This window comes from Sinocyclocheilus grahami, unplaced genomic scaffold, assembly GCF_001515645.1.
Source record: "Sinocyclocheilus grahami isolate Dianchi unplaced genomic scaffold, SAMN03320097.WGS_v1.1 scaffold215.1, whole genome shotgun sequence".
Classification (NCBI taxonomy): Eukaryota; Metazoa; Chordata; class Actinopteri; order Cypriniformes; family Cyprinidae; genus Sinocyclocheilus; species Sinocyclocheilus grahami.
Window position 1 is genome coordinate 177,666 of NW_015505394.1, and position 24,847 is coordinate 202,512.

The 24,847-nt window shown below is 36.0% G+C and overlaps 1 protein-coding gene across 6 annotated transcripts in view; it reads left to right on the forward strand.

The window, feature by feature from the left end:
- Positions 1-24,847, forward strand: part of LOC107596107 (misshapen-like kinase 1) — a 62,796-nt gene that overhangs the window by 9,215 nt on the left and 28,734 nt on the right. For 4 of the 6 annotated variants that reach the window (XM_016286726.1, XM_016286728.1, XM_016286731.1 and 1 more), the window contains exons 2-13: positions 1,593-1,658; positions 6,395-6,577; positions 6,798-6,908; positions 7,143-7,233; positions 8,020-8,150; positions 9,460-9,514; positions 14,611-14,689; positions 16,715-16,890; positions 18,595-18,664; positions 19,472-19,682; positions 22,624-22,734; positions 23,416-23,502. In XM_016286726.1, the coding sequence (XP_016142212.1) occupies positions 1,593-1,658; positions 6,395-6,577; positions 6,798-6,908; positions 7,143-7,233; positions 8,020-8,150; positions 9,460-9,514; positions 14,611-14,689; positions 16,715-16,890; positions 18,595-18,664; positions 19,472-19,682; positions 22,624-22,734; positions 23,416-23,502 (1,371 nt within the window). The remainder of the gene's footprint in view (positions 1-1,592; positions 1,659-6,394; positions 6,578-6,797; positions 6,909-7,142; positions 7,234-8,019; positions 8,151-9,459; positions 9,515-14,610; positions 14,690-16,714; positions 16,891-18,594; positions 18,665-19,471; positions 19,683-22,623; positions 22,735-23,415; positions 23,503-24,847) is intronic. The other 2 variants (XM_016286730.1, XM_016286732.1) reach the window with 1 other exon arrangement.

A 24,847-nucleotide genomic window follows, 5' to 3' on the forward strand; every position in this document is an offset into this window, starting at 1 on the left:
ATCTGTCAATACTTTTTATCGAGACTTGATTGAATAATTCTGTTTACCTAATGGAACTTAAACGGTTCTTTTAATACATTTAAAGAATAAATATGGGAAAATAAATTCAATTCCTTTGCCAAATGATATGTTTCAAAAGAAATTCTAAACCTTATTGCGAAAAGGTGTGTTTACAAACTGTTTGTTCTGGCATAAATAAAATCGAATAATTGGTGTTAAAGGCTTAGTTCACCCAAAAATGAAAATTATCCCACAAATTACTCACCCTCAAGTCATCCTAGATGTATATGACTTTCTTCTTTCAGACGAATCCAGTTGGAGTTATATTAAAAATTGTCTTTGATCTTTCAAGCTAGTGCTGGGCGGTATACCAAATACCGGTGTTTATTTTTGTTATGATATGAATTTTTTAAATACTGCAATACAGTATTGCTTTATTGCTATGTCGCTTAAACAACGTTTGGAACGCGACACTGTTTGAAAGGGGTCCCTTTTCACTGTTGCATTGTGGTGAGGGAACAGCTGTATGTGTTACTAAGCGTGAAAGTTTCCGAAACTGAAGCTGTAGAACTAATAGAACGTGATGACACAGAAGAACTCATCCACATTGTCCGCCACAAATATCCACCGCCCCCCTGCCATTAGCTCCCGCATCTCACACACACACGAGCGCGACTTTAGCACTAGATTTAGCAACTTTCAGACCCTTTTAGCGGCTTTCTTCCATAGAATATTCATACTGACAAACCTAGCGACTTTTTGGGATAAACGTTAGTTATGGTTCAGTTGGAAGATTTCGCCAGTGCTGTCCCGCGAATGCGAGGTCTGACGTTCCCGGAAAAGCGTCGCCTCTCTCGGCGTCTGTTCTGTGCAGTGAGCGGCAGAGAAGCAGCGCATTCAGTTGGCCGCACCGCAGCCGACTCGTCAATAACTGAGTACAAATTATAAATGAGAGTGACTCCTGGTTAACATGTATTAAAAGGGGTCGTGTTTAGTCACTATTTAGTGTGGTATTTTTTTGACAATATTCACTCATCATGACAGTAAAATAGGGCATTTTAAGTCAATATACTGCCCAGAGCCGCATGTAGGACTGTTGTCGCAAGCTACGTTAAAGTGATTATTATGTTTTGAGTATGAATATTTTTCTTACAAAAACGCATCGATTCGCTACAGTAGGCCTTTGTTCACCCCCCGGAGCCGTGTGAGACACTTTTTTTTATTTTTATGGATGGGTGATTTTTATTTATCTTCTTTTGGACTGATGCATGACACACCCGCTGAGTGGCATTAAAGCTTGAAAGATCAAAGACAATTTTTAATATAACTCCGACTGAATTTGTCTGAAAGAAGAAAGTCATATACACCTAGGATGACTTGAGGGTGAGTAATTTGTGGGCTAATTTTCATTTTTGGGTGAACTAACCCTTTAATTTGTTTATTAAACAAATGTTTCTGGTCTAAGCCTCTTAAGGTTTTTTTTTTTTGGCATTAAACAGAACTATTGTGGAGTAAATCCAAATCAACTTCATTTTGTGGGATTAGCATGGTTGAATGATTTTACCATTCTAAAAATTGTTTCTCTCTTCCAGGACCCAGCAGGAATCTTCGAGCTGGTGGAGGTCGTGGGTAACGGCACCTATGGACAAGTGTACAAGGTGAGACCGAGATGGAGGGCGGGAGGAAGAGGCACAGCAATGTTTTGTTAGCAGTAAATGCTATCCTATTGTTACTCAGCAATAATAGATGACTCCTCGAGTGATAAATAAAACTCCCATTTGTGCTCTTAGAAGAATGAAGTTATGTGCCATGTGTGTTTGAGAGCTAGAGTGATGGGTTCAGTGGGAGGTGGATTAGAGATGCTGCTGCTGCATGAGTAACAGAGGACAGAAGTGGTTTAAAGCAGTTGTGTGCATGTGTACGTGAGGGCATGTGTGAGAATGTCATTGTACTCGCAGCATGGTGCAGTACCACACGGAGTAACTCGGATCACTGCAGCTGGGCTCAGACCTGATCGTGGAAAAGTTCATTTATTTCAGTAATTCAACTCAAATTGTGAAACTCGTGTATTAAATCAATTAAATGCACACAGACTGAAGTAGTTTAAGTCTTTGGATCTCAACAAATTAGAATATGGTGACATGCCAATCAGTTAATCAACTCAAAACACCTGCAAAGGTTTCCTGAGCCTTCAAAATGGCCTCTCAGTTTGGTTCACTAGGCTACACAATCATGGGGAAGACTGCTGATCTGACAGTTGTCCAGAAGACAATCATTGACACCCTTCACAAGGTGTGCACACAAAACTTCAGTCTGTGTGCATTGAATTTATTTAATACACGAGTTTCACAATTTGAGTTGAATTACTGAAATAAATTAACTTTTCCACGACATTCTAATTTATTGAGATGCACCTGTAAAGCTGGGAAAGGTATTTTAACATAGAAAAATACACACTTTTAAGAAAACAATTTGACTTGTAGTGTGTAATAAGTCTTTATACTTATAGACTCATATATTATACTTATAGGCCTCTGTAATTAATGCAATGTATGACATGAGCCTTCTTTAAAAAGTGTGTAGGGTGTAATTTATACTTCAAGCTGTATTGTTTGGATAATGTGTCATTTGTAGGCTGTAGTGAGGCTGTAGTTTATTTACTGGTGTATGTACTGTAGGTTATAAAGGATGTGGTGTGTGACGAACATGAGTAGTTTATGGGTAGTAGTAAGATAGTGTGGTAGTTTATCCAGCTTAGATTTAGTGTTTTAAATATGCAGTTTATAGGCCAGTGTATACAATGTGCCTACCTTTGGTATTTCTTAAAGTGCTATGTTTTTACTTCAGTATTTTTGGATGGTTAATTAATATACTGTTATACTGTTACTAAAAAAACTTTAATATAAATCTTTTTCATCTGATGAAATAGTGTCAGACTCTGTTTCATGTGTGTTTTGCTCCCCCACGTGCTCCAGGTTATGTCCATGCCCATATTTGGTCACAATTTGAGTTGAATTACTGAAATAAATTAACTTTTCCACGACATTCTAATTTATTGAGATGCACCTGTAAAGCTGGGAAAGGTATTTTAACATAGAAAAATACACACTTTTAAGAAAACAATTTGACTTGTAGTGTGTAATAAGTCTTTATACTTATAGACTCATATATTATACTTATAGGCCTCTGTAATTATTGCAATGTATGACATGAGCCTTCTTTAAAAAGTGTGTAGGGTGTAATTTATACTTCAAGCTGTATTGTTTGGATAATGTGTCATTTGTAGGCTGTAGTGAGGCTGTAGTTTATTTACTGGTGTATGTACTGTAGGTTATAAAGGATGTGGTGTGTGACGAACATGAGTAGTTTATGGGTAGTAGTAAGTATAGTGAGGTAGACCAAAAATAGTGAGGTAGTTTATCCAGCTTAGATTTAGTGTTTTAAATATGCAGTTTATAGGCCAGTGTATACAATGTGCCTACCTTTGGTATTTCTTAAAGTGCTATGTTTTTACTTCAGTATTTTTGGATGGTTAATTAATATACTGTTATACTGTTACTAAAAAAACTTTAATATAAATCTTTTTCATCTGATGAAATAGTGTCAGACTCTGTTTCATGTGTGTTTTGCTCCCCCACGTGCTCCAGGTTATGTCCATGCCCATATTTGGTCCTTCCTGTTTCCTGTTCCTATTATGTTTATTGATCCCAGATGTTTCTCGCCTTCCCCTCGTCATATCTTGTGTATTTAAGGTGTTTCCTGTTTTGAATTCTCTGTCCGGTTTTGAACGTCGATCCCCGTGTCCTACGTGTGATTCCAATGGGTGTGTACTGTAGGTTATAAAGGATGTGGTGTGTGACGAACATGAGTAGTTTATGGGTAGTAGTAAGATAGTGTGGTAGTTTATCCAGCTTAGATTTAGTGTTTTAAATATGCAGTTTATAGGCCAGTGTATACAATGTGCCTACCTTTGGTATTTCTTAAAGTGCTATGTTTTTACTTCAGTATTTTTGGATGGTTAATTAATATACTGTTATACTGTTACTAAAAAAACTTTAATATAAATCTTTTTCATCTGATGAAATAGTGTCAGACTCTGTTTCATGTGTGTTTTGCTCCCCCACGTGCTCCAGGTTATGTCCATGCCCATATTTGGTCCTTCCTGTTTCCTGTTCCTATTATGTTTATTGATCCCAGATGTTTCTCGCCTTCCCCTCGTCATATCTTGTGTATTTAAGGTGTTTCCTGTTTTGAATTCTCTGTCCGGTTTTGAACGTCGATCCCCGTGTCCTACGTGTGATTCCTGTGATGTCAATAAAGACTGTTAAAGGAACACTCCACTATTTTTGTAAATAGGCTCGTTTTCCAACTCCCCTAGAGTTAAACAGTTGAGTTTTACTGTTTTCGAATCCATTCAGCCGATCTCCGGGTCTGGTGGTAGCACTTTTAGCTGTAGCTTAGCATAGATCATTGAATCTGATTAGACCGTTAGCATCTTGCTCAAAAATGACCAAAGAGTAAACTATACTCTCATTCCGGCGTAATAATCGAGGAACTTTGCTGCCGTGCTTTGGGTGCTGCAGGCGCAATGATATTAAGCAGCGCCTGAAAATAGTCCCCAGCTAGGTAACTTCCAATAAGCCTATTTTTAGGCGCTGCGTAATATCATTGGTACGGCAATAAAGTTCCTTGATTATTACGCCGGAATGAGAGTATAGTTCCTCGCCACATCGGCCTAGAAAATCGCTACTTTTCATTTTCCGTCTGCCTTAGTACATGATCTACAGAAGAGTAAAGTTTTAAATAGAAAAAATATAGAAACTCTTTGGTCATTTTTGAGCGAGATGCTAGTGGTCTAATCAGATTCAATGATCTATGCTAAGCTACAGCTAAAAGTGCTACCGCCAAACCCGGAGATCGGCTGAATGGATTTGAAAACGGTAAAACTCAACTGTTAAACTCTAGGGGAGTTGGAAAATGAGCCTATTTTCAAAAATAGTGGAGTGTTCCTTTAATCCTGATTCTCCTCGCTCCTTGTTCCTTGTTTCTCGCTCCTCAATAGTGTTCAAAAGCTTGGGGTCTGTAAGATGTCTTAATATTTTTAGAAGAAGATACTACTTGCTCACCGATTGTTTCTTTGATGTAAAAACAGTAATATTTTAAAATATTATTACAGTATATGTTTTTTTTTACAATTTCTGTTTCATATTTTAATATATTTTAAAATGATTTAATTTTAAATGTAAAATTCCTTCAGAAATAGAGATGTAACGATTCACTCACAATGTGGTACAATTCATGATACTGATTTCACGATATGATTCTCTCACAATTTTTTTTTTTACAAAATTATTTTTAAGACAAATTATAAATAAAAAGTTGTCCTTTTATTATTTCTGCACATTTCTATGTGAAATTTAAATATGTAAAAAAATATATATAATAATAAATACATTTTTAAACAAATCCCAAAACAAATAAATTGTTAATACAAATAATTCTCTTCATTTAAAAATAATTATAGGGGTAATAATAACTATATAATTATATATGGGCAACCACTGAATTTAATCACCATCCAAACAAAGATGGTGCATACATGTTATTTAGATTGTAATTAGATTGTATAATTTCGAAATCTGAAGCAAAAAAACTGAATGGGCTGACTTTAGTTTTATGAAACTATACTACATAAAACATATATCTGAACGAAACAAAAACAGCAGATGGACTGAATGAGACGCAAATTCACTCTGACAGCAGGTGCCGCTTATGGAACAGCAGCGATACAGCATTTCATTGCTTATTGCTGTAAACAAAGCAGTGCTGTGCGAAAAGAAAATACCATCTAAACTTTTCTGAAGACAGCCAGTTCCCCTCAGAGATACATTCATATAAACCCCCAATTGTATCGCGATTTGTTTAACAACTGACTTGAATCGTCACATGTTTTTATAGATTTTCTGCCGGCTCGGGGTGCATCATTACATCCCTATTCAGAAATCCTTATAACATGCAGATTTAGTGCTCAAGAAACATTACTTATCATTATTGAAAACAGTTGCGGCTTAACATTTTTGTGGAAAACCTTACTGACTTTTTTTCAAGATTCTTTGATGAATAGAAACTATGTTTGAAATGGTAATATTTTATTACATTACAGATCTTTACTGTCAATTCTGATCAATTTAATGTCTCCTTGCAAAATAATTTTAATATTTTAAATTACTGACCCCAAACTTGTGAACGTCAGTGTATATTCATAGATTTTCTTCATACTTCTATGCCTCATTTGGTAAAGTATGCCATATAGTACGCTGATTATGGTGTAGTAACAAATTGTGTAAAGTATTCATTTCTATGCTACTTACTATTGAAATTCTTTTTGTTTCAGGGTCGTCATGTTAAGACGGGTCAGCTGGCAGCCATAAAGGTCATGGATGTGACTGAGGAAGAGGAGGAGGAAATTAAAGCTGAGATTAACATGCTGAAGAAGTACAGTCACCATAGGAACATCGCCACCTACTATGGAGCCTTTGTGAAGAAAAGTCCACCCGGACACGACGACCAGCTCTGGGTCTGTGCTTCCTCAAACATGATCACCACCATAAACTTTCTGACCTGCTAAAAAGTGCAGCGTCAAGACACCGTGATCAATTACAGCTATAGTCTGTCGTTAATTGAAATGGTTTAGCATGAAAAAATAACATTTTGAGGTCATGGACCTTGTTGATTTGGAAAAAATAGCCTGTATCAGGTTGCAGTTTCATATATGTAAATTTTGTGTTTTTGTTTAGTTGGTGATGGAGTTTTGCGGCGCCGGCTCAGTTACAGACCTGGTGAAGAACACAAAGGGCAACTCTCTGAAAGAAGACTGGATCGCTTACATCTGCAGAGAAATACTTCGAGTGAGACTCATGAAGTTACCATGAAATAAAAATTGACAATTCTTATTTTTTATGGAATATTGCAGTGTTTATTATAAATAATTATCCTTTTTTTAATTTTATTCATGTTACAAATCTACATTACATGCCTGGTCCATGACACTTAACTGGAGCCTTGCTTAAGTTAATCTTTTAGTTTCATGTAATTACATGTAATGCTGCGCAGCCAATAAACACTGTCTCTCTGCTTCTCAGGGTCTGTCTCACCTTCATGGTCATAAAGTCATCCACAGAGACATCAAGGGGCAGAATGTACTGCTTACAGAGAATGCAGAGGTTAAACTTGGTGAGTTAAAAACAAATGAATACACTGGGCTAATATTGGGGTATGGGGAGATGAAGGGTTTTTGACACAGGCTAATTTTATGTGTATGTATACGCAACTTGGTATTTCCGCGCTGTCTGAAACACGTCTTTACTTTGATTGTGTGCGAGAACAGCATGCGAGTAACGAATTGCTTCTCTTCTTGTGGTTTAAAATTGCTTGAACGTGTAAATTGGCAAATTAATCTGCGAATCACATGCGTGCCGAACGGTAGGGTCTCATCCATAAGTATTACGGATCGACTGCGATCCGTTAACTCCTAATATGTGACAGATCAGAGCAATCTTTAATTTACTTATTTAACATGAAATACAGAATAATTAGAACAATCATTAACATTAATAAATAACAGAGTGTCATATCTATACACATTTTTCCCAGAACGTTCTTGCGACCCGGTAGCAATTCTTCCACGGCCCGGCAGTGGGTCTGCGACCCAGTGGTTGGGGACCTCTGGTCTAGCCTATATCCTGTCTGATTAGAGAACATCATCTTTTAACAACTAGAGCAATGCACCAAAGCTCATTAATATAGGCCTGACACCGTGACAAAAATATCTTCACACACCACAACCTGAGGGAGAGTGTGACGGAAGTGGAAGAGTGTGGCTGCGTGTGTGAGAGAGAAGGAATTAGCATAGATGAATATAAACATTTTGGCTGTGCAACAGGTTTCTGTTTGTAAGCACAAAGTGTCTTGTAATATTACAGACCCTGATTGCTTCCTCCTTTCTCACTCTCTCTGTAGTGGACTTTGGGGTGAGCGCACAGTTGGATCGTACAGTCGGCAGGAGAAACACTTTCATTGGCACTCCATACTGGATGGCCCCAGAAGTCATTGCCTGTGATGAGAATCCCGACTCCACCTATGATTACAGGGTAAAATGAGCTTCTGACTGTTGATGTACACCACTGTTCAAAAGTTTGGGGTTGGTAAGATTTTTTTAAGTCCAAACTCTTAAACGGTTGTGTACACCTGTGTGTGGGTCACTAAGCATTTTCAGTTTTAATATAATGTATATTAAATTACAACATGTTTATCAGATCAGTGGTTTAGAAATATCTGCATCCTCTCATGGTGGTTGCTATATTGAGATCATATAAAGCCCTGTTATCAGATTCTGATACCAAAACTAACGCCTTTATTACATGGACAGGATTTTTGTGATTTACTAACAATAAAATGGGAAGGTTTAATGATATCAATTTAACACTATAAAGCCATGTTTACCAAAATTTAAATATGCCCAATTTTTGTATTTCTTTTCATAAATCCCAATAATAGAATATGTGCAATCACCAGCTTTTTTTAGATTTAAAGGGTTAGTTCACCCAAAAATGAAAATTCTGTCATTAATTACTCTCCCTCATGTCGTTTCAAACCCGTAAGACCTTCTTTAATCTTCGGAACACAAATTAAGATATTTTTGATGGAATCTGAGAGCTGTCTGACCCTGCATAGACAGCAATGCAACTGAAATGTTCCCAAGTCCAGAAACATAGCAAGGAGATCTGTAAAATCTCCTTTCTCCAGCTGGTTCCTCGTACCAGCTGCATTACACTCACATTAAAGTCAACATTACAGCTCCTGCTTTTAAATGGATAATCAAAAATAGTTGAATATATGAGCTTGCCCTACCACCATTACTATGTTTCTGGACTTGGGAACATTTCAGTTTGAAACGACATGAGGGTGAGTAATTAATGACATAATTTTCATTTTTGGGTGAACTAACCCTTTAAAGTAGGACTAGTATTAATCGCCATAAAAACCTGTCAGCCTGTTATACGTGACATTTAGCTTGGTCATTATTTAGTGAAGTGATACTCAATACAACACTTTTCTCTCTGTTTGGTTTGAATGAGTACCGTCACAGAGCATTGTCTGTGACTGCTTGTAGAAGAGGAAATGGTTCCTCTATATTACTCTTTAGTGGAAATTTTCTTCTGTTTTTCACTTTTAAGCTCATGATATGCATTAATGTTCATACAAAATAAACAGTACAAATATTAATGTTAATGCTATTAATTTTCTTTTTTTTAACTGGATCTTTATTTTTATTTGATACAGTATTGCAATTCTTCTATTGATTGAGTGTTTGTGTGCGTTTATTTATTTTTATATCAGGTCAGTTGTACTATAGCATATGACTTGGAATGAATCATTGTTGTTGTTGTTTTACAACAGAGTGATATCTGGTCTCTGGGAATCACCGCTATAGAGATGGCTGAAGGAGCACCTCGTAAGTAGACTGTCTATGTGTTTACTGATGCAACCTCACATTACAGTGTGGATCCAGGCCTTATAAACAAAAACATATTCTTTATGTATGTACTTTATATCAGTCCCTCGTACCAGCTGCATTACACTCACATTAAAGTCAACATTACAGCTCCTGCTTTTAAATGGATAATCAAAAAAAGAGTTGAATATATGAGCTTGCCCTACCACCATTACTGTTTTTACCTTACTGTTCACATACTTTGGTCTGAAATGCAAACTAGAGTAATACTGTAAGCAGTGAAAGGTATTTGAACACTGCTCAGCCAATCCGATTAGACAGCCAGAAATGAAGGCCCATTTTCACCAAGAGCTATATCTTCACAACCCTCTATGGACACCTTGGCAATTGAATCGCCATTGGCTAGTATATTTTTTAGTTTACTCGCCAGACTGAAATACTATACTAGTATTTACACACATAATGTTTGTAAAATGGTACAGCTTTTTAAATATCTGAAGGTACATTCTTAATATCAGTCAGTCAAGCAGTCAAGCATTATAATATGATAATCAAGTATTATTTAATAATAGAAGTTTAGTAATTAGAATTAAAACTTGGTAACCATGAACTTAGGACTGGTGCTGGTGCTTTTTTTGGTCATTCAGTGTTCCTGTAAAAAAAAAACGAACAATAATACTGATGAGATATTATTATTATTATACGAATTCTACTAATAAGAACAATATAAAAACGCACTAAGGATTAATGAGCTACTGGATTCATGAATATTAATCAGGTTGTGTACATTCGCTCAAACTGATTTGCTGAACTCAAAACAGAGACGATAATAGATGAGGACCAGCCAATGAGATTGTCGTTTGCGCATTAGTTCCGCCTACTACAGGAAAACCCGGCAGTTCTTAAAAGCTGAAGAATTCCAAAGGAACTCTGTTATTTTGACAGGAAAATACAACAAAGTATATCGTTTACATGTTGCGCATCAATTCTGCATGTTATGTAAGACTCTCGCTCTTTGCGCATGTGAGAGAAACTAGAAACACATTACGCAAAAAATACACAAACACAGGTGCGCTGCGCATCCATTCAGATGAACTGAAAAATATCACAGCTCACTTGACGGGGAGTGAAACTCTGAAGCGCTCAGTCAGAGTGTTCTGTGAGTGAAAATATATCTGTGCTAATCATATACTCAGCCTCCAACTCACACACTGGCGAGTAAAATCTCAGAATTGATCAGCCATTGGCTAATATTAGACATCATTTAGTCGCCCAGAGTGAAGATTTATTCGCGAGTGATTTACTTGCAATGTAGAGGGTTGCATTAATGAAAAACTTGTATATTTTATATATAAGTATAAAATTAAAAAGTTTCTTTTAAGGGGTTCAACTTATTTTATTTTCCAACTCCTTGCAAAGCACGTACGTGGTTTATGTAGTACAAATTCTGTTTATTATAAGCACACAGTTGTCGTCTGCCATTTTAAATGCTTGAGCTCTTCGAAGTAGGTTGGGCTCTGATTGGCTATCAATGATTGGCTGATCAATGTTTTTCTCACTCATTGGCTGGAAAAAATTATTCTGAAAGTGATTCCAACCATATTGTTACTAGGGCTGTGTATCACCAGCAAAGTCACGATACGATACGTATCACGATACGGGACTGCACTGAATTTCACCTCAGCAGAATTTAGTAAAACAGCTGTTTATTAAATACTGCATACTATAGGGCCATTTCTAACTATTGGCAGAGCAGACAGTTAACCTCTGCATTATGAAGGACCTCCATAACTGTACCACAGTACAATATAGGTAATGGCATATGTTTCATGTTTACATTGGGCACTCCCCACCAGGTACAATATTCAGATTGTTTTCATCTTGTTTTTAAGCCCATAAATAATGACGTAATAATAAATTTCTATTGTAATGTACTCATTCTAATACATTTTTAAAAATCATATTTACATTGCTGGTAGGTTATCATTGTACAAATTAACACACTCTCTACGTTTAAAAAATACAAATGAGAAGAGTTCTAAACTAATGCGCTGTCTTCTGTATCTAACGCACACACACGCTCAGTCACCATAGTTGCCAAGTCCGCATATTATACGCAACTTTGGCCTTTTTTTTTGTAAAGTTGCGGGTTTTGGGCTTATTTAAAAATATATATGGTTTCTTGTTAGGGAAATCTGACAAGCAACTTTGTTTCTTTATTTATGTTCGCCGTATTCTCCAATGCACTGAATGACACTCATAGGTAATGGCATATGTTTCATGTTTACATTGGGCACTCCCCACCAGGTACAATATTCAGATTGTTTGCATCTTGTTTTTAAGCCCATAAATAATGACGTAATAATAAATTTATATTGTAATGTACTCATTCTAATACATTTTTAAAAATCATATTTACATTGCTGGTAGGTTATCATTGTACAAATTAACACACTCTCTACGTTTAAAAAATACAAATGAGAAGAGTTCTAAACTAATGCGCTGTCTTCTGTATCTAACGCACACACACGCTCAGTCACCATAGTTGCCAAGTCCGCATATTATACGCAACTTTGGCCTTTTTTTTTGTAAAGTTGCGGGTTTTGGGCTTATTTAAAAATATATATGGTTTCTTGTTAGGGAAATCTGACAAGCAACTTTGTTTCTTTATTTATGTTCGCCGTATTCTCCAATGCACTGAATGACACTCTGTCTGCTTGAGTTAATAGCCAACCAGTGCAATAATATAAGTGCTGCAGCTTAATTTGCCAAATGTTCCTCCCCCTCATTGAAGAAAATCACGTCCAAAAAGAAGCCGCGTGACGCTGTAATCCAAGCAATGATAGAAGTAGACTTAGAGGAGTGGGATGACTTTCTTTTAGCCTAATTTTTAATTTTTACAATGTTTTTGTAATGTATTAATTACCATGGGCTGTAATAAAACAAGAAGTCCTATACTAATACTAACTCTATATAGCCTATACATTTGGTTCGAATAGCCTATATTTTAGTAGGCTATAAATATGTGGCTATGTTACAGCTCCCCTTTGAAGCTCTTGTGTTTTGAATGCATATTGTGTAGGATAGAACTATTTTCCTGCTCATCTGAACACACGCAAATGTTGCAAGACAGAACCAATCAATCACAGAGAGCATTCACTCACTGCTGACAGTGCATTCAAACAGGGCTGCGTTTCCCAAAAGTATCATAAGAAAGCATTAAAGCTTTTGGGAATGGCAGCCCTGAACAATACTTATCAGAGGACAGAAAAAAAAACAAATGTCTGAGTTATTTCACAATAAACAAATTGAAATTGTAGCCTACATAGTTTGTATAGCAATTACAATTATTTAAATTGAACGTTGAAAGATAATATTGATCATGTTCTATTCTGTAATGTTAATTGAAATCATGCACTGTCAGAATAAAAAGGTTGCATTTTATGCATGCAACAGCCATTCACTGGCAGTCCCTAATGGCAGTACAAAATATTGCACTAAATCAAAAGTTCAAATGTTACAAATAAGTTAGAATATTAATGTTGTAATACTGGTAGCACTAATATAAAAATGTGATATGTTACAAAAAAGTAACAATTTTGAAATATGTTGATGGTTGTATTTTTTTATATTTGATCTCAGTATTCCTATCAATGATGTATAAGGGTTTTTTATGCATAATAGTAACCCTAGAATGTGATCAAACAGTTTAAAATAGCTGGGCTAAGATATATAACAATTTTTAAGATTGCAGAAATATGTTAATTCAGTATACACATTATCCCACCGGTTACAATTGTGACTGACCATAAAATAAAAATTTTCACACACTTTTCCAAAAAAATGTTTTTATTGATTATTTCAAAGGGTTACTAATGACACATCATTTGGATATTTTCATGTCTGGGAAAAATTTGGGATTAAACGGGTTAAAATGCGTTTTAAACATAGTTAAGTGGTTTTCATTACCCATTTTACTTGTAGTAATTTAATCAATTTCATAATTTAAAAGTTTAGTGCAGAAGTATCGAATCGATATCGACGATATTGCCTTGAAAAATATCGGTATTGTATCGAAAACAAAATAAGGGGTATCGCCCATCCCTAGTTTTCAGAGAGCAAGCGCGTTTATCCACAGTGGAGAGCGCGTGTGCACAGGGTTGCCAGGTTGACAAAGATAAGTAACACACTTGGCAGATATTTCGTATTGCGCAAGTCGTAAGCTCTGTTTCGGGGATTACGTCTCTTTATATCAGGCAACCCAGTTGTGTTCCTTTGTCCAGATTAATCCTTGTAGCCTATATATTATGTTATATTCATTATTTTTTAGAAACCTCGCACTTTTCTACTCTATTTTAAACATTGTTCTTGTATTCAAATTAAGGGTGGTCCACTGCTGCACACGTGCCACAATATCGATACAGGGCCAGCTGTATCGAACACAGCACCAATTGTTACACTGTGTCGTAGTCATTATAGTTTTTATGTGGGCTTCCCTTTTTTCATAGAATCAGAATGATTATTAAAACCTTATTGTTATCATTAGAATTTTCATCCTTGGTGTAAATGGGCCTTAACTGTTGTATGGTATAACTTAAAAAAATAAAATAAAGTAAATAAATTACTTTAGGCATTTCACGTTTTACAAACCAAGCAAGCAAACAAACAATAATACCAAACCTCCCTCTTCCCCTGTTATGCCAGTTAAACAAAAGCAGTAACAATAAAAAAATAGTTATATATTAAAAAATTAAATAAAAACTCAGTGCCTAGATTACCCAGATGTAAATCAATTTAAACAAATTTTTTTTGTGATATTTCACACTCCTGAAAAAGAAAATCAGAGGTGGATGTCAATCTGTGCTTCATTGTCATAACTTATGCAGCACAACACTTAGTCATATTTTCTCTCTCTCTCACACACACACACACACACACACACGCTCACACGGACAGCATGTAGCAGCGACCCAGTCACTGTTCTACTTGCGTTAATGAATTGTTGTCACCTCTTGAGTCAGTTAGTCTGAGAATTGGGCACATTGGGTGAAAGAGTCTTTTATCAGCGTGTTTGATTGCTGTGCTCTTTCCCTCAGCGTTGTGTGACATGCATCCCATGCGAGCTTTGTTCCTTATCCCACGGAACCCTCCTCCTAAACTGAAGTCCAAGAAATGGTGAGGACACACTGTCTCAGCTGTTATTTTAAGATCAAGCTATATTTTCCTTCTTCCTTTCCTCACTTTTTTCCCTTGTCTATATATACACGCACTGCATACTTATTATCGCTGCAATCTATATAGCTTCTCTTCTCATATGTGGTTTCCTTGTTTAATAATGTTTTTCAGACAGGAGTTGCAGTGTTTGCTACATCTCCACACATATACAGTGGTGTGAAAAAGTGTTGGCCCCCTTCCTGATTTCTTATTTTTTTGCATGTCACACTTTAATGTTTCAGATCATCAAACTAATTTAAATATTAGTAAAAGATAACACAAGTGAACACAACATGCAGTTTTTAAATTAAGGTTTTTATTAAGGGAAAACAAAATCCAAATCTGCATGGCCCTGTGTGAAAAAGTGTTTGCCCCCAAAACCCAATAACTGGTTGGGCCTCCCTCCTTAATAATAAAAACCTTCATTTAAAAACTGCATGTTGTGTTTACTTGTGTTATCTTTGACTAATTTTTAAATTTGTTTGATAATCTGAAACATTAAAGTGTGACAAACTTGCTAAAAAATTAGAAATCAGGAAGGGGGCCAACACTTTTTCACACCACTGTAGAGTGCTTTTGTATGATGAAAGATGCTTTCTCTTTCTACCTACATTTTCTGCTGTTTTTTTTTTTCTTTTTTCTGTTGGTTGGTTGTAGTTGTATATATATTGGCATGCTGTGATTTAGTTTTCGGGTTGGAGTTATTTTAGTCCTTCTGGTCAGAGCCCTGCCCTTGAACAGCTGGCTATAAGAAGTAGAGATGGAGCGTATGTTAGTCTGGGATTTAGAAGGCAGCCATGTTTCAGTTTACTGCATTGTGTCTTGTTAGCTATTTTGAATAAGATATTCTGCTTCCTGTTTAAAACAGCCATTTTCTTTGACCTTTTTCCATGTTTTCTGTCTGTTTTTGTTTGATTTAGATTTTTTTTCTTTAAAATTTGAAATGAAAAGTTAAGCTATCTCATCAAGCAGGAGTTTATCTGGTTTAGCAATATATTAGCAATATATTATTAATGTGACAGGAAGAAATCTCTTCTACATTGCTTAAAAGTAGATTTTAAAAAAAAGAAATTGTTGCTTTTATTCAGCAAGGAGTGCATTAAATGAAAAGAGACAGTAAAGGCAATTATAATGTTACAAAAGATTTCTATTTCAAATAAATGCTGTTCTTTTGAACTTTCTATTTATCAAAGAATCCTAACAAAAATCAATTTTTTCAAAAATGTTAACCAATACAATACAATGTTTTTAACATTTATAATAAAAAGCGATTTCTCAAATAAAATCATATGTGACACTGAAGACTGGAGTAATGGCTGCTGAAAACTCAGCTTTGCCATCACATATATTCAAATATAAAACCATTATTTTAATAATATTTCTCATTATTAGTGTTTAAGAGCATAAGAGACTTCTTTCAAAAACATCAAAAAAAAATCTTACAATCCCCAAACACAACTGGTGCATTCATTTTTTTTTATTAAATGTGTTTTTAACAAAACAAGTTACTTTAATTTACTTACAAAATATTTTACAATTTACTGTAATAATAATATAACTATATAACTGTCGTGTACAGTGTGAAATATTGCTGATTTATCAGTCATTTTCAGCTTCTTCTAACTGTAGCTTCCAAGACTGTTACAACTTATTAGCCCTTTTTCAGCTGACTTTACTTTTGTGATTAGTGACCTAGAAATCAGTAGGATTCACAGCAAGAAGAATTCCATTCAAAACAGAAAACCCTGTGTTTTCATGGCATAAAAAGAAATTTACTTTGTCAACGAGTGATGTTGTCAATGCAGCATTTGCCCGATAGATCAAGCAGCCGTACCAGCAACTGACCTGAAAAGCGTTCGTGCTGGCCTGAGGCCTGCAGGGCATTCCCTCTTGCCCTGTACAATATCAGTCTATAATCAGGTTTTGTCTTGAATTTATTTTCCAGCTAATACATTCACTTCTTGCATGGTTTACTGTGTCTTTCAGGTCTAAGAAGTTTATTGATTTCATCGAGGGCTGTCTCGTGAAGTCATATCCCAGTCGTCCATCCACAGAGCAGCTACTGAAGCACTCGTTCATCAGAGACCAGCCCACTGAGAGACAAGTCCGCATCCAGCTCAAAGATCACATCGACCGCACGCGTAAGAAACGCGGCGAAAAAGGTATGTGCATGTGTGTTGTGTGTAGACAAAATACAAGAACAACAGAGCTTTATTAATCCCAGAATCCCTAGACAGGATCTTTCTGTTCCACATTTTCTCATTCAAGTGTTCAATAATTAATTCAGTATTTGAATTTGTTTTGTTTTCAGAGTCAGGATAGATGTACTGGCTCCTCTGGGACTATAGATTATTATGTATTAGGGGTGCCACGGTTCTCGGTAAAAAATCGAACCGTACCGTTCTCCACACACGGTTCGGCATACACTAGGACCGCGGTTCAACTTAAATCTGACAATGCATCTGTAATATGGTTTGTTAGAGTTCGGCTAATGCATGTTTCTGTTAATGTATACAAATTCTGGCTTCCCAATACATTACAACAAGAGCAATGAGAGAAAAAAACAATACGTGGACAAACCAGACACTCTTTAATCAATGCGAGTGCTTTATGCTGGAATAACTGTCATTTATGCTGTCATCACGTGTTGATAGCGCAGGTGAGACCTGAACAGCACACGTTGCTATCTGTGTTTAAACTAAACTCATTTAAGCCTTGCCAGTTTAAATGGTAAAGAGCCAGAAGACGTGAACTGACGCACGCAGTGAGAAGATCTGTGTGGTCGCTCATCCGAAGCGCGTGAACCCGCGTCTCAGAACATGTGCAAATATTAAGCTCTCTGTGAAGTATTGTGTTTGAATGGACAAATTCACACAAAAATTGTCAAAATGCCCGTGTTGGTGAGTATCCTATAGCAGACATAGTCGGCTGAACGTACAGTATCAGTGCACTGGATCAGTGCGTTCTCTTAAAGTGACAGCACTTTCTTAATGTTAATCAAACAGCAACAACAAAGAAATCACTCACTGCTCTTGATTGAATAACTTTTGTAACTTTAATAAGGATTAATCTTTAATTTATAGTCAAATATGCAATGTTATTTTACATTTGATTTATTCAATTTCTGTACCTAAAAACTATGTTAGACCTACCTAAAAAAAACTGAAAAGCACGGTTTATTTTATTTGTATCTTTTTTCACTGTTTATTTATTTGCGCTGTTGCTTGTAGTTAGATTATTTGTTCTTATTTTCTTTATTTTTATTTGACAATATAGTTTTTCCCCTAAACATAGCACATACCGAACCGTACCGAAACCGTGACTCAAAAAAATCGTGATACAAACCGAACCATGAGCAAGTTGAACCGTTGCACCCCTAATATGTATCCATCCATTTGCTCACTGGAGTTTTGTGGTGGAACAGAATGTTTAATAAAGTTTGTTTACTTGCCTTTGTGCAGTGAGTTCACTAAAACTCCCATCCAATCAGAGCTCATCTTTGACTTGGACCACAAAAGTGGTGCTTGTACATAACTCGCGTAGCTTAGAGCGATTCATTAGATCTGTGGTCAGTAGTATAATCAGATGGCACAGCTGGGCTTGAATTGTGTTTATTTCTGGATATGAAGAATGAGGAACAGCTAAAAATCGAAAGCATCCAGCCAGCAGCCTTCAGCAGTATTATTAGAGCTCATACAGTATAAGTTAAAGAAGAGTGCAGATGATTTAGACTCTTAAGTGCTGCAGTCTGCATAAACTGTTTAGCCATATTATATTAATGCCTAAAGCCTTTCTTGTTATTTTCCTGCCCTCCTCTCCCTCCCGCTGTCTCTCTCTCTTTCTCATTTTGTCTTGATTCTTCTCAGAGGAGACCGAGTATGAGTACAGCGGTAGTGATGAAGAGGATGAGAACAGAGGAGATGAGAGAGAATCCAGGTAAACACAGCAGCATATGTTTAAACAACCCTACATAGCACTACACAACACTGCAGAAGCTCCCCCTGGGAAGATTTGAATTGCAATGTTATTACTCTCCTAAGATCACACCGTTAATTTAGTGAGTTAACACAAAATGTCAATAACATTGCAATTCAAATCTTCCCAGGGGGAGCTTCTGTGATGTGCGTACATTTTATGATGTTTAAAAGCACTCTCCTAACCCAGTTTAATGTAAACTGACTTAAACTAGTTTATAACTGACATGAGACTTGACAAACTAGTAGATATCTGATTTGAGACTTTACTTGAACTAGTACATAACTTACATGAGACTACTTGAATGAAATGTATCTTTTGATTAAAAAATAACTTGGGAGAAAAGATTTGAGACTTGAATTGGACTTGTCTGTAGATGACTGAATGAGTCAAGTATAAGTAAGCTTTTGTTTGTTTGTGGTGGGACTTTCGTGTTCATCATGTTCAAAAAAATGTTTAAACAATTGTTATTTTTGTAATTGTGTTTGATGCTTTGGGGCAGAAGTTACACCATCACTCTTAATGGATTTGTTGTATCTGTATAGATGGTTCTTCGTAATGCTCCGTTAAAGCTTTACCATATCATTCAACAAGGATCAATCCTTTTACTCATTTGCACATGCATACATGACACTGATGTAACTGAGAGAGAAATGAACGTGCTGTACAATCCTCCTTGAAAACCACAGAACTTTGTCTTCACTGCCCAACCTCTGCTCTGTTTATAATTGTTAACTCTTCTCGGTTTCTGTTTATGTCTGTCTGAAGCTCTATTTTGAATGTTCCTGGTGAGTCGACGTTGCGGAGGGATTTCCTGCGGCTGCAGCAGGAGAATAAGGAGCGCTCAGAGGCCTTAAAGAGACAGCAGGCACAGCTCGCCGCTCAGCGCAGAGACCCTGAGGAGCACAAACGCCAGCTGCTGCATGACCGACAGAAACGGATAGAGGAGCAGAAAGAACAGAGGCGTCGCTTGGAGGAGGTACACATGCTTACACGTGCACATTGATGCAACTGAACATGATCTCTTTACTCACAGGAAATGACAAGGGCAGAGTGCCAATCATGTAAGGTGTCAGTATAAACATACTTGCCAAATAATTTTTTTTGTAAAGATTATTGTGGTAGTTCACCAGAAATGATGCTCCAAACTCTTCACTTCCTTTCCTTCATGGAGTGCAAATGTGAATTTTTGAAGAATATCTTGGTCAATTATTTCATTATAATGAAAATGAATAAATGACAAGGACGGTCAAACTACAAAATGACTTAAATCCTGATCTATTCATCATTCAAAGCTATCATATGACTTGAATGACACTTAAAAAAAGTGTATTCTTGAAAAGTGGTACAGGTTCAGAATGACATAATGATAAGTAAATAAAGACACCGTTTTCATTGTTTGGTGATTTAATCATTTAGGTATTTTAGATTTTATCTCCTGTCCTAGAATATTCCATGACGTTTTAAATAAAACGCATACTTCAGAGCCAGAAGTTTTACAGCAGTGTTTGTTTGAAGTGCTGAACATTTTTCTCTTATCTGGAACTGGGCTCTCTTCATTAGATTGAACGCAAGGAAGTATTTGTGGAATTTCGTTTTTTTGTTTGTTTTTCTCGAATTGAGAGAGGCGAACAAAGTAAATGAGTGAGAACTCTTTATACTGTGCCAAAGTCAAACTTTTAATTGAATTAGTTTGAGCGGTCATTGTCACTGAATGACTGTGAAAGGACACAATGGCTGATTAGCACTGCATTATCTGAGTGAGGCATGGGGTGATGAATAGGCCACAACACACAGGAGTGTGTGTATTTGTTATGTACTAAGCATCACAAGCCATTATATTCATGTCTGCCTTTATAGTATAAGAGAGATTCTCAAAGTCAAGCCCCTTACAGCTAAGCCAATTAAATCAAGGCCATGTGGGTTTAAGACATATTTGCTGGGGGCTATAGAATACAGCAAAAATAACTATATATAGTAGGGTACAAAAATCTGAGACCATATTGAATATATGAGAAAAATAAAACAGAAATATTTTGAGCTTAAATATTTCCCATTAAAAAGTTTGGTGTCTAAGATTTTTTAAATTTTTTTGAAAGAAATTACTTTTAATTATGTATATTATTATATTATATTATGTATAATACTTTTATTATATTAAATGCTGTTTTTTTTTTACTTTCCTTTAGAAGAATCTTTAAATTTATCCAAAAAATATTAAGCAGCACAATTGTTTTTATCATTGATAATAAGAAATGACACTGAAGACTGACATAATGACTGCTGAAAATTCAGCTTTGCCATCACAGGAATAAATTGCATTTAAAATATATTCAAATAAAAATCTGTTATTTTCAATATTTTCACAATATTTCAGTTTTCACTGTATTTTTGATCAGATAATTGCAGCATTGTTGAGCACAAGAGGCTTCTTTCAAAAATATTTAATAATCTTATGACTCCAAACTTTTCAACAGTAATGAATAATAATGATGATACTTTTCTGCACTATTTATAGGTCACTAATCAAGTAAGTATTTTTGTGTCATTGATCATGTGACTCTTTGTACAGACGGTCAGGTGATCTTCCATTGAAGCACAAGATCTTCTTTGGACCTTCTCAAATCATGTTTAAAGAAAATGATCATCAGGTTTTACACAAAAATGAGGAGTTAACTGTAGTAATAGTATAATTTGTAATAAAAGCAATTGTATTTTTAAAAAAAAATTTCACCAGTGGTCTCAGACTTTTAAGGTGTTTAAGAATTATTATACTATAAAATAAAATTGCTTCTGTGTTGGGAATGTCAGAATTTAGGTTTATTGTCCAGAGTTCCATACTGTGTAGGCAGTGTTGGGGAGTAACTAGTTACATGTAACGGCGTTATGTAATTTAATTACAAAATAAATGTAACTGTAATCAGTTACAGTTACTAAGAAAAAATGTGTAATTAAATTAGTTACTTATGAAAGTGTTAACGATTACAAAGGGGGTTACATTTGAATATTTACACACATCCACATACAGATTTAATTTATTTCTTTCCCAAATTGCACTGACTACTCTAAAATTTGAGACATACGGTAAACACGATGCGGAAAACACGGAGTGGTTCGGAGAATCCAGTCATAAAAACTGAATTCCTATAACGTGGAATGTATAAATGGATTAATAAATCAAAAGTAGGTCAGTACACTTGAATCAAAACGCGATGTGGACTAGTGTCTGTAAATATTAATCCGCAAAAAGACCATATGAATCCTGCACGTTCTGCGTGTGTCTGTGCAATCTCAAAGTAAAAGGCAGTACTAAAGTCTGATTTTGTGGTGGATGTGTTCAAATTTTATCATGTTAATTGAAGTGATGAACGTTTTTGAAAGTCTGACAGTAATCAGTGTTGAGCACATGCCGTAAGGTTAACCCTGCATGGTGTAAATGTTTGAAAATGAGTAACATTTGAAAACATTCATTAGAAATTTAGAAAAGTAATCAAAAAGTAATGTTACATTACTTTAATAAAGTAATTGAAAAAGTTACACTACTATTGCATTTTAAATAGGTTAACTTACATTTAATTACATTTCCAAAGTAACCTTCCCAACACAGTGTAGGCCATCTTCAGGGTGACACCAGCACACAGCACCATCTAGCCACTAACCTACTGAATACGGCGCCGCAGAGCACTGACTCACCAGTATCGCTATACTCGCCCTCTCTCTCACCATAACGGTGCCCAGTGCCTTAATCACTTTCGCTTTCTCTCATTTCTGTCTTTTCTGTGGCTACGTTACTTGTTCTCGCCCCTTAATTTCCCCTCTCAAAAGCACTCGATGATTTTAGCAACAGGAAGGCTCTCATTATTTCAGCCAAATATGTTAAAGTGACTCACTCTCTCTCTCTCTCACACACGCACGCACAGCAACAGAGGAAGGAGAGAGAGATGGTGCGGCAGCAACAGGATAAAGCTCCTCACCGTAGACTTGATGACATGAGACGAGAGGAGGACAGGAGGATGGCAGAGAGAGAGCAGGTAACCAATCACAGACACAGAGCTGCAGCCAGCCAGCCAATCACGTCAGAGCGTGGGTGTTCCACTCAGCACAGCTCTGGCCCTGGAATGTCTGTGGAGTGGTTGCCATGGCAGCAGGCTCTCAAACGCTGTGTGTGTGTGTGTGTGTGTGTGTGTGAGCGAGCCGTGTGCAGCCCTACATTCAATACAATTCAAACTGACAGAAACACAAAAGACCAATCAGAATGAATTGGTGCACAATGTGCCACAGGACACACTCTTCAAAACGACCTCACATGTACATGCCTCACATCACGCTTCCTTCAGTTGTCCTCCTTAAGACAACCGCATACGCAACACATTCCTCAGAGTGAGAGGAACCACTTGTAAACACTCGCTGCACGCCATTTTAAGATTATAAAGTGGTGTGACGTTACGGCTCTACCGCAGAAGGTGAATGAAACGTGTGGAATAAATCTCTTCACTCCATCGAAGTGTCTTCAGCCATTTTAAAAAAGCCCATCAGAAACACCTCTTTAAATGTCTGCCTCTTTCTTCAGAGGCTGCACAGACAGGTGTATCTGTCCACTCCCTCAAATATCTTTTTATTCCATCCTTGTGAGTCTATTCTGATCCGTCTCTTCCTCCTCCTCCACTGCTCCCCATTTCTCTCTCTCTCTGTCTCCATCCCTCTCTCTATAGGAGTTTATAAGACATAAGTTGGAGGAAGAGCAGCGGCAGTTAGAGATACTGCAGCAGCAATTACTGCAGGAGCAGGCATTGCTAATGGTAACACACACCTTTCTTTCTTTCTCTTCCCTCTGTTTCTTTGCTCTGGTCATGTCAGTCCTCAACCAGTTTTGATGCGTCTCATGTTACAGGACCCCTAGATAGTGCTTTAATGATCAGGCGACTCCTGGTAGCAGAGTGGGAAATTTGGAACAGATTGTTTTTGAATGTTTTGGAGCAGGGGTCCTTCAGTTATTGTTTGCTCACAAGCTAATTTTTATGAAGATATGTGTCAAAGAAAAATACAATATTAAGTTGAAGTTAGCTAAAGTTAAGAAGCCCAGGTTGAGCATAATGTTTCATTGACCCTCCCAAATTAAAATAAAACTGTAAGTAAACATTAAATGGAACGTACAAATGTATGATCTTCTACTTTGTAAATAGCTATTTAAATATGTTAATGACTTTGCAATGAAAGCATTAATATCAAGTATGAAAGTACATTTAATATGGTACTGAACATGTACTACAGTTTAAAAATGTTGACTATATTTGAAAGTCTCTTTTCTTCACCAAGACTCCATTTATCCTTATCCTCACCAAGACTCCATTTATTTGATCAATAATACAGTAAAAACAGTAATATTGTCAATGTTATAACAAATTAAAGGGGTGGTTGATTGCGATTTCACTTTTTTAACATTAGTTAGTGTGAAATGTTGCTGTTTGAGCATAAACAATATCTGCAAAGTTACGAAGCTGAAAGTTCAATGCAAGCGGAGATATCGTCTTTTAAAATTCTGGCAGTTTAATGCCTACAAAAATGGCTGGATGGGACTACAACGAGTTGCTTCCCGGGTTCGTGACATCACAAACCCAGATAAACCCCACCATCTGGAAAAGGCAGCAAAGGGGGCGAGGCCATGCTGCGCTGCTTTATTTATTTATTTTTATTTATTTAGTCATTTAGCAGACGCTTTTATCCAAAGCGACTTACAAATGAGGACAACAGAAGCAATCAATTGTAGTATTAAAACAACTAAAAACTGATCCAAAACTAAAAGCTAAAACTTTATAAATACTACTTATACACATTTTAAAAATAAAGAAATTAAATAAAAATGACAAATGCATACAACAAAAGTTCATAAAAACTTAACATTTAAATGAAAAACTAAAAATAAAGCTAAAAACAATTTAAAATATTAAAGAACAAAAGGTATAAGAGTATAATAATGATTCTAACATAACACTAAGCCAAACACCAAAAAAACAACTGCATAAGTGTATGTACAACCATACACACATATATACATACATATGTATGTATATATATATATATATATATATATATATATATATATATACACAGTGTGTATATATATATATATATATATATATATAT